General features: G+C 54.9%; 4 protein-coding genes across 4 annotated transcripts; 2 read left to right on the top strand and 2 right to left on the bottom strand.

Moving 5' to 3' along the window:
* Positions 1 to 310: 310 nt before the first annotated feature.
* PHACADRAFT_84143 (uncharacterized protein) lies at positions 311 to 1,437 on the top strand (the record flags this gene model as incomplete). Its single annotated transcript, XM_007390845.1, has 3 exons — positions 311 to 713; positions 769 to 1,265; positions 1,327 to 1,437. 3 exons carry the CDS (start codon positions 311 to 313, stop codon positions 1,435 to 1,437), a joined length of 1,011 nt encoding a protein of 336 aa, XP_007390907.1.
* A 97-nt stretch (positions 1,438 to 1,534) lies between these two features.
* PHACADRAFT_248153 (uncharacterized protein) lies at positions 1,535 to 2,383 on the bottom strand. The gene is made up of 4 exons (XM_007390844.1): positions 2,334 to 2,383; positions 2,009 to 2,242; positions 1,795 to 1,950; positions 1,535 to 1,727 (listed from the first exon to the last, which is right to left on the bottom strand). Exons 1-4 carry the CDS (start codon positions 2,334 to 2,336, stop codon positions 1,617 to 1,619), a joined length of 504 nt encoding a protein of 167 aa, XP_007390906.1. The 5' UTR covers positions 2,337 to 2,383; the 3' UTR covers positions 1,535 to 1,616.
* Positions 2,384 to 2,524: 141 nt separating this feature from the next.
* PHACADRAFT_204663 (uncharacterized protein) lies at positions 2,525 to 4,552 on the top strand. Its single transcript, XM_007390843.1, has 9 exons — positions 2,525 to 2,580; positions 2,646 to 3,201; positions 3,259 to 3,342; positions 3,401 to 3,441; positions 3,488 to 3,501; positions 3,559 to 3,578; positions 3,956 to 4,258; positions 4,319 to 4,384; positions 4,442 to 4,552. Exons 2-9 carry the CDS (start codon positions 3,068 to 3,070, stop codon positions 4,527 to 4,529), a joined length of 750 nt encoding a protein of 249 aa, XP_007390905.1. The 5' UTR covers positions 2,525 to 2,580; positions 2,646 to 3,067; the 3' UTR covers positions 4,530 to 4,552.
* A 1,064-nt stretch (positions 4,553 to 5,616) lies between these two features.
* On the bottom strand, positions 5,617 to 6,520 carry PHACADRAFT_204662 (uncharacterized protein). The gene is made up of 4 exons (XM_007390842.1): positions 6,314 to 6,520; positions 6,082 to 6,258; positions 5,933 to 6,027; positions 5,617 to 5,876 (listed from the first exon to the last, which is right to left on the bottom strand). Exons 1-4 carry the CDS (start codon positions 6,472 to 6,474, stop codon positions 5,764 to 5,766), a joined length of 546 nt encoding a protein of 181 aa, XP_007390904.1. The 5' UTR covers positions 6,475 to 6,520; the 3' UTR covers positions 5,617 to 5,763.
* Between the last annotated feature and the right edge of the window lie 3,385 nt (positions 6,521 to 9,905).

The following is a 9,905-nucleotide window of genomic DNA, read 5'->3' as shown; positions in this document are numbered from 1 at the left end:
CCTCGCCTAGCATTGGGACGCGCAGTCGTGTTTCTCAGCACGTGACCGCGTTAAATACAATTTCAAAGATCCCGGCTATTCTTAGACTAATGCGGTGGGGTGCGCCTCCACTCTGTGGTCATTGCCTGGCTCATGCCTGGCTCACCGTTCTGCGCACGACGTCACACTGACATGTAGCTGATATATACGCCGGGAGACAGAGGGAGCCTTTAGCTATTCGACTGCTAAGAACCACCTCAGAACTCACCAAAGCCTGAAACAGTCGTACCCAGAGATGAAAGACGCACTCCCAGTATCGTATAAGTCTGAAATGCCCAAGCGGCTCCGCGAGCTGCTCGAAAAAGGTACGCGCTCCCGCGTCCAGACCCTGCCTGTCGTGCATCTTGCTCACGAGGAGACCATCGCAGACGGGTGCACGATTTGCCCAGGCGTGTTCGACGGCATCTCTGCACACCTCGCCAACTCTGCCGGTTTCGATTGTCTCTACCTTGCCGGGAGCGGCGCATCGGGCAGCGTCATTGGCGAGCCCGACCTCTCCGTGATCACCGCTGATGAGCTCGCGAACACCGGGCGCATGATGGTCGGCGTCAGCACCGTGCCCATCATCGCCGATGCGGATACGGGCTTCGGAGGCCCGCTGAACGTCGCGCGTACGATGTCCATGTACGAGGCTGCCGGCGTGGCCGGATGCCACATCGAGGACCAGACGTTCCGTGAGTTATCCATTTGCTGATGGCATACAAGCGGTTCTTGACTGGTGTTTTCCAGCGAAGCGGTGTGGCCAGCTGACGGGAAAGGACGTCGTGAGCATGGAGGAGTATCTTGAACGCATCCGCGCCGCCGTCAAAGCGCGGCGGAACCCCGACTTCGTGATCATCGCCCGCACGGACGCACGCAACGCGACGATGTTCGGCGGCGAGAAGGCCGGCGAGGAGGCGTTCGAGGAGGGCGTGAAGCGGCTCAAGGCTGCGTGCGCCGCAGGTGCGGACGTCGCGTTCATGGAGTCGCCGCGCACGCGCGACGAGTGCGAGCGGCTCGTCAAAGCGATGCACCCGCACCCGGTCATGATCAACGTGCTCCCGAACGGCCTGACGGGCAACTACACGACCAATGACTGCACCAACATGGGCTTCAAGCTCGCGATATATCCGTGCACTGGATTCATTCCTGCGACAATTGCGATGAAGAAGGCGTACCAGAACTTGAAGGATAAGGGAACTGACCTCGACGACTGCCAGGGTTGGCAAATCAAAGACTTCTTTGAGGTATGTTTTAGCCCAGCTGTGACAGAGTTTGAGGTCGCTTACCACCGCTTATGACTTGTAGCATGTCGGCCTTAAGCAGTCCTGGGAATTCGACAGAGAGGTTGCCGAGGAAGTCAAGAACGAAATCAAACCAGGGAAGTACGAGGAGCTTTCTAGTCAGGCCCTCTTCTGAGCCGCCGCTACCTTACGTCTTGATCGATGTACCAACAAATTTGAAGCATGGACTTGTATGAACACCGTATTGGACGCGGACAGAGATCGAGTTGATAGAAAGTCGTATCCTTCTTGTATAATAGTACAGCTCCACAAGTATCCTTACATTTATAGTCCAGTCGAATAGTGGGGGAGCAATCATGCAGTACGAAGGATAAGGTGCACACCGCTGTCCGTGCTTATGATGTCGCTCATCTCGCCGGGCTTGAGCGCGTAAGTGGCATCCTCGAACGGCTTCTGCATTTGGCCCTGCGCATTCCCAATTATCAGCTTCTCTGGTCTATCAGCAAGAGCGGGGATCGGGGAGCGGACGTACTCTGCCGAACGACCCGAGATCACCGCCGTTCTTTGCAGACGAACAGTCCGAGTGTACCGACGCGAGCTCTGTGAACCTCTCGGACGAGCCGTTGATCTCGTTCTGATGGCCCTTCAGGATCTCGATCGCCTCCTCCTTCGTCCGGGTAATGTTCGCCTGCATCATCGCCGCATTATTGAACCTCGCATATCTCCTACCACGGTAAAGCACTCACTTCCTTCCAGCTGCTTGGCCTCCTACTGTCCCTGTGCTTCACCAGCAAGTGGCTCGCACGTACCTTGCCCGCGCCGCCGCCGCTGCTCAAGTAGTGCGCGCCGGGCAGCTTCTGGACCTGCTCCTGCGAGAGTTCCGAAGGAGGCTCCCATGTCGACTCTTGGGTCTCGACGTTGAAGAAGTAGGGCACGCCCCGCGAGTTGGACATGCGGACCTCGTACGGAGCTTGGAGGCTCTGTCGTCATTCAGCGTCAGCTCCGGGAGGCTTGCATGAAGACGGAGGAAGGCAAGCGGTGATGCGGAACATAGAGAATTGAGATGCATACCATGGTAGTAGTCAGTGACTAGCAAGCTGGGGTGAGTGTACCGGGGCAATCCTGGGTGGTCGTCGTCAGTAAGCAGCCTCACTTGCGCGCCCGGCTCGATCGCGTCAGCACGAGGCGCCCAAGCGCTGCGCTTTGCCCACGTTCCATTTCCATAGCGTTGTCACCCTTTGCTCAAGTGTAGTCCATGGGTGGCGGTTTGCGTCCCATTGCAGACTATAGTCTGGCCATGAAACTGGAGATTAACGAGGTGAATACGCCGTACGTTTACTCTACTGCCTTCATTGATCTCTCGAGTCACCACTGCACCAACAGGGCTAAAGCAACCCTTGTTCTGCCTAGACTCTTCCAGGTCATACTGAAGATAGCACAAATTCCAATTCATATTTCTCCGTGTACTGGTTTGGCGCTACCGGTACCTTCTTCCTGGGCATGTGCTCCGCGAAGGGCGAGTGCTAGCCTCCGCGCGGGTGGGATTACCGCCTTATTGAATGTGTGGCGTCAGGAAACAAGAACGCTGCGTGACCCGGCGTTCTCACAGTTGGAGCCCTATCTTGACCATACCATACTAAGTCTCTTTAGCTACAGGCACTGAACCACTGACGGATCAATAGACTCCATACGAGTTGCCACCAAGGTCACCAGTTAGGCCCTTCGCCGACGGCAGATCCCATGGACCCTAGCTTGATGCGCATGTCGTGGCTTCGGATGATATAAGTACAGATGAGAATTTGGCAATGACGTCCAGACCACTCTGCACAATCTCACCGAGCATGAGCGAAGCTACAGGGCCACGGAAGGACGCAGCCGCTTCGGGTCGTCCTCTCGTAGACGACACTCCCGTTGAGCTCGCTGCTGGCAAGACATCACAGTACGCTAACCTCCACGCGCACTGTTTCCGCTAGACATTTTTTGACACGTTTGCTAGGGCTGAAACCAACGCGCAAGCGCCGTCTGCAGATCAAGACGACGACGACGACGATTTTGACGTTGAAGAGGCTCTTGCCGAAGCGTAAGCCGGTGTGTCGTCCTAGGTGAACGTGCATTTGACTGATGATTTCGTCGTGCAGGGGCCTTGAGCCTCGCGGACCCAAGAACAACCCAACAGCAAGTAAACCACCACCCAGGCCTGTGCGCTCAGGCTAACCACCACCTAGACCTGTGCGTTGAGGTATGTGATCATCTCCTACGAACCATGGGGATCCGAATTCCTGACTAACACGAACAGTCCCATCGGGCTTATAATTCGTGGGTTGCAGAGACCCTCTGTGCTGTACACAATAGCGAGCTCCGTTGCTGTCTTCGATGATATCGATGATACCGTTTTACTGTACAAACGACCACCTGGATGGCTGCAAGCGATATCCGCCGTACCGAATACACGCAGGACCAGCGTCTGCAATAATGAGCATCCATGCCCGTGCCCATGTGGTGCTTCCTCTGATCCTCCCGCGAACGGAGAATGTATGTCTCTCAGCGTCTGCAGAGCTAAAGCGACAGAATCCAGCTTGAGGCCGCGGGTTGGACTTATGAGGCGTGTGTTTCCGTGTCCCCATACAGACCGTTCTGTCTTTCCTGTCATGAGTTTACAGCTCTATTCCGTCTGCTGACCGGCTCCCTTGCAGATCTTCGTACGACGAATCGGCAGAACCAAGCCGCGGGAGTCCCTATCGGGCGTTAGAAGGCTACGACCCTTGTTCTGTGGGAAAGGCAGTGGCAACGCGAAGCCCACTCGGCGCAGATATGGAAAAGCGCGTCAACAGGAGCGTCCATAAAATGGCGGGCAGCAAATGGAGCTTTATATCACTGATCCTACCGGACACCTCTCACGAGATGAGCCAGGCGACTGAGAACGGATTGACGACTTCAACGGCGTCGGACGCCACGCGTACCAACCCCGCCAAAGCGACCACCGGCGATGCAGGCCAGTGAGTTTTCGTCGGTTCACTAACAAATGTAAGGCTAACCCTATCGAGACCTGAGGGCAGTACCCCGACGGCGGTCGGCCACGATGAAGACGATGACTTCGACGTGGATGAAGAGCTGATCAAGGCGTGAGTCTGAAAGCTTGTAATCCGTTCTCCGTCGGGCTTACGGTCCACCCCATTCAGTGGTCTTCAGCCCCGGGGACCGAAGGACGCCACTACTGCTACTCCAGGTTCCAAGAACCCCAGGCCTGTAGTAACGCGTCCTCAATAGAAGGTTCGTGGACATTCTTGTACGTGTCGGGACATGCTGTTGATAGCGCTGTTACCGGCAGATCGATGTCCCCGTTGCAGGAGCTACGCATAGACCCCGGAACTCAGCGCTCAGTATCCGCTCGGCGATTCGCTTTGTAGCTGTAGCGCCACGTTTCTTCTTGTGATAGTATCCCGGCATATGCTTTTGGTTGCAAATTCAGACGCTCCTTTGGCTTTCCCGCCGTCCTCGGCTGAAACGCATAGTGGCCATCCAGAATTGCTCAAGCTCTTGCTTTGGCAGGATGGCATATCATCTTCACGGCGACAGTGCTATCCACTTCCGCTCTGCTTCCGAGCTACAGCTGCCAAACATGCACAAAAGCGTCAATGGTATAGCTTCAGTCCAAGTCAGATAGAATATGACGAATTGAAATTCAGGAGTCTGAACGCACATATATACGTGCGCGCGATGCCTTCTCCTTGCCCCAGTCCACCCGCTTGCTCGACAACTATGAGCTCCCTGTTCCAGACAGGTGCGTGCCATTCGTGCTCTCGTCTCACCGGTGGCAACCTTGTTGACTTTGCAGTGCTTACTTCAGATAACAAGCCTCAGTGGGTTTCCCTTCCCTGTCTATCTCACAAAACCACGCTCTTACGTCGCCGGGGCCCAAGATCTGAACCTCAAGCCTTCGGCAACCCCGAGGCCAATGAAGAGTGAGTTCACTCTCCAAATTTGTGGACTGCAGCGCCGACATCTTGTGGCTTCAGAGGCGCCACTGGGCCTCGAGGAAAGAAAGATAGTCCCACCGTAATCAAAGACGGCGAGAAGAGCAGGCCTGTTGGCGGGAAGTCTGAATAGAAGTGATTGTTTGTAAGTCCTCGACTTCTCCACGGGGTACGGTTGATGTGAGCGGCATGCAGGCGGTGCTGCGATTGAGCTCTAACGCTCTTCACATGTTCAGCCTCGAGTCTTGAAATGATGATCTCCCTTCGGCTATCTTTGCCGGGGAAAACACAGCAACCCGCGATGCCCGATCCGAACCCCGCCATCGAGTCGCTGGGTGATTGAAAGTATCTCACGAATCGCTAAGCCGACCCCCCCCCCCGGCGCAATCATGTAAGTCTCATATCAAGAATTTATTCTAGAACTATTCGCTTGTGACGCTTGACGATCTTTGGTGTGAGGCCAACACTACATATAACAGTATTGATACAACAGAGCATCCATCGCTTAGGTAATTCGAAGCTTAGGCTCACGTATCCTCGCCCTTACGCTGGCTAGGCTCTGTGGTGGTCGTGGCATCAGGTGGCGCAGTGTTCGTCTTCTTCGCTTTCTTCTTCGGTTTACTGTCCCTAAGGTTCGAATCTGTCTTTACCTATTAATACTTGCGCTAGCGGAGTGTACAGCATTTTGGATCTCACCGCTCGATGAACGTTTCAAGCATACAGGCCTGGGTGGTGCGTTGACTCGTTTAACCACGGTCGTTCGGTCTGCCGGGGCGCGCGACTCCAAACCCCTGGAACAGCCGGTGTGAAAGCCAGCCGACCGCAAGAACATACCCCGAGCTTACATCTCGTCGAGGATGGCATCCAGATCGACCTCATCGTTATCATCCTCGTTGTTCAAGTCCTCCTCTTTATTCGTGACTTTGCTGTCTTCATCGTTCGCGGGTTTGGTGTCGCTCCTGTCGTCCTCTGTCTCTTCATCAGAGGTATAGGCAACCTGAGGATGCGAAGTGACACTTGGCCTGCGGGAATGTCGGCGGTGAGCACACCGAAGATGCTGACGATGCATGGACTGACTCCTTGACAACGGCAGGACCGACTTCAGCAAGCGAGACGCGAATTTCGGCGACAAGCGTGGCCTTGACGGCTGCTGGCTTTTCTGTGCGCACCAGTACTTTTACTTTGGGCTCGATAACAGAGGCATTATCCTCCGAGTCTTTCTCTCCTGAGTCCGACATAGTCGGGAAGGGGCAGGGAAGTTCTTGCGGGCGATATAAGACGAGAGACACAGCGGCCCTTCGCGACTAGCGACGCCTCTTCTCGCCTTATATCTTGCAATCTTAGTAGCTTGGCTGACGTATCAATCGACTGTGCTTGCCGTTCCCAAAGGGGCCCTCTGGCGGTGCTTCGCAGCTCAGTCTAATACATTGAATACAATCAGTGCGGGTTCCTAATATCACGTTGGGATGGACTTGAGACGTTACAACGGACTTAAGCACGCGCGTACAAACCTTAATGTCCACCCGCCCGAGGCCGCGTAATGATGCGCCTTACCGCGGCCCAACGCGCATCTGTGCGCGTGGCAACGCCGAGTTGTTCGGTCGCACGAAACGTAGTGGGAGATGAGAGTAGGTATTATCATAGTGCGTGTACTAGATTACACAATGTATCGCACGTAACTAATGTGTTTGCAAATATGCATGGGAGTCTACAGGATTGCATGTGCATAAGATCCAATCAAGAGTCTCAGACGGAAGACACGAGATATAAAACATGTTAACGCTTAGTCATAGAAATAGCACAGATTGATAGGACGTAGCGGCTGTGGAGAGATGGCGGTATTGCTTCTTCCGTAGAAAGACTGGTTAGCAGGCCTACTACTTCTTAGTGCCCTTGTTTGTGCTCTGGTTCGTATCGTCGTTTGTGCCCTTCTTCGTGCCCTTCGTGTTCTTGCTCGTACCATTCTCTGAGAGCGATAATCAGCACTAACACACATGACGATGAGCTCCCAGACATACTAGGCAGCTGAAGAGGCTGGGGACCAGTAGGGCGGCGGACGCCGCGATTGGCCACCGCAGTTGTGGGCTCCGCACGTCCGCGAAATTCAACACCCCTGCAGAGCAAAATATTAGACTGTCGGATCCTCAAAGTGATCGTCCAACATGTGGCGCACAATGAGCGCAATATCCCTGCTATACCCGGGCCGTCCTCCTCATCGTCATCGTCGTCCTCGTCGTCCTCGTCGTCGCCACCGTCGCTGCCGCTGTGCGTCTCCTCGTCGGCGACAAATGCCTCTTGCGGGACGATGGGACTGCAGACAGTTGGAAGTAGTCAGAGAGCATCAGCAATGGACAACGTACTCAGGGACAGTCGGCGCCGCCATGCCCGCGGTGGAAACTGTTGTGGTCGAAAAAACAAACTCCATCTCGTCGTTGACTGAGTTGGGGGTGCTGCAGTCAGAGCTATCTCCAGCCATAGCAGATGTTCGATGTGTGTCAGGACGACCAGGTGGCTAGTAGTTACGAAAGGGCAAGTCGAAACACACTCTTTCCCACATCCTGTACGGTCCTTATATACTTGCAGCGCCAATCTTTGGCGGGACCTCATACTCCCGCGGGTTCAGGGTGTGCGATGCATAAGGTTAAGGGCGTGTCGGAGCGCCACACTGCCACACCACCTCAGCCGCCGTATTTGCCCGTGCCCTACGAGATCGTCAATCTGACAGTACAGAAACAGACGGGGCTACGCACCCGTCCTTTTCTATTAGAACATGTAACAGACATGGTCTGTCGCGGTGGTCCTCTCTGCATCTTTCGAGCGCCAGCCCCCGTCACTTGCCGCACCCATCCTCTTGGAAGCGAATAGAACCCGACAATGGAGGGATAGCCGCGGTACGATGGTCCGTCTGCACTTGGATACACGCAGTTGCGACTGCGGGCGGCGGCGGAACCTGATGACTGAGAGCCTGTAACCTCGGAACAATGATTGGTACCTTGATTATATTGAGAGGAAGAGGTCCGAGGAACCATAGAGGGTGAAAATCGATGGTGGCGCCTGTGACGGTAGGGTTATCATGCTACCGATGATTTACTGTGCATCCTCGGCAAGGCGCGGCCGACGAGCATTCAAGCCTTTCTGCAATGTATCTTCCTGTTGCTCAATATCAATAGCGGCGCCCAGAACATAGGCCGATCACTAACTGACACCGTATCACCGACCCAAGGTCCCGTCCTGAGAGCAAAACAGCAACGCACCGAAGCGTTATTACAGCCTTGTCTGACCATCCGGGGCTTCCGTAACTCGAGTATCAGACATTCACCGTTGTTAGTCCTCCACACCTCCTTCCCTCGTCCTGAACCAACGGGTGAATTAACTTTCTTTCCCTTAGGGTCCCGCACACCACGGAACAAATGATGTGATGGAACACCAGTAGCGCGGGTTATCTACTGAAAAAATTGTTGGCCCTAGCTGGTAACGCACGGTCCACGATTAATACCCGTGGTCATCGCTGACGGCAAGAACGCGGCTGGACGATGGTTGACGATTCTTCCGGGTAAGGTGTGGGCCAAAAACAGTCAGTGGAGTCCGGTGGGAAAAGATGTGGCAGCGTACTTTGAACTGGGTTTGGCAGCAAGTGGACGACGATGCGGAACAGTAACCTTGGGAACGATGCAGGTCGTGCGCTGGGGACATGCGAATAAAGAAACGCAGTATTTCTAGGGTAGTACCTCGGCCCTTTCGCCTCGAAGGCCAAGTATCAACCGCCCCTCTAGTGATGCGCGGAGGCAGTGGGCCATGCGGTCGCAGGATGCTCGAGCTGGAGGCGATACTGTGCTAAAGGCCCCGTCCGTATCTACCCCAGCGGCAGATAATGCATTTGGCTAGGACGGAAAGGCCATCGGGGGGATTTACGTTCGTAGAAAGCGGCAAGATCGAGGGCATCAACTCCGACTTGCCCCTCATCCGACGCGGCGAGGCCTTCACGTCTGGTCAATACCCAGCCAACTGCTCTTTTGGTGGACCGAGTAGGCGATATAGCCCATCCAGTGTATGCCCTGGATAGGCCTTGAGAGGACGTGTAAGCCACGACTCGTCCAGGCAGTAAGAACAAGGCTCACGAAAGCTTTTTAGCTAAAACTGTGACGATTCAGATTCTACACGTGTAGTCCACGCTCCACGTCCACAGGACCTCGAACATAACCATAATCGAGTTAGATGCACAAAACCCTACGCCATGATGCAGGGAGAATCGCAAGACACAACGAAGTACTTGGAGATTTCGGCGAATTACACTGATGCATTGCATTCAGGTGGTTGTTGGCCTGCCGTGGCGCAGGTAGTGCATCAGCCCACGTCCAGAAAAGTTGCTGCATTCCACTGGGACTGACCTCAACAACAATAGCACGCAGTGACCAAAGAGCGGCAAGCTCCGAAAAACTGCGACCAGCATAAAGTCCTCGATGCCGTCGCCGTGAGTACCTCTGTGCGTAGCGTTACTGGTTCTGGCGTTAGTGCTAGCGCCGATGCTGTTGCTGCCGCCTCTGGCGATGCTGCTGCTGGTAACGTCAATGATAGCGCTGCGGCTGCCGTGTTCGGTGCTGGCGCCGCCGAGGACACTGTCGCTGATGCAAGAGTGTCGTTGGGAGTGATGCTGATGACGTCGTCCAAG

Source organism: Phanerochaete carnosa (assembly GCF_000300595.1).
Source record: "Phanerochaete carnosa HHB-10118-sp unplaced genomic scaffold PHACAscaffold_1, whole genome shotgun sequence".
In the NCBI taxonomy this organism is placed as follows: Eukaryota; Fungi; Basidiomycota; class Agaricomycetes; order Polyporales; family Phanerochaetaceae; genus Phanerochaete; species Phanerochaete carnosa.
This window is presented reverse-complemented; position numbering and strand designations above follow the sequence as displayed.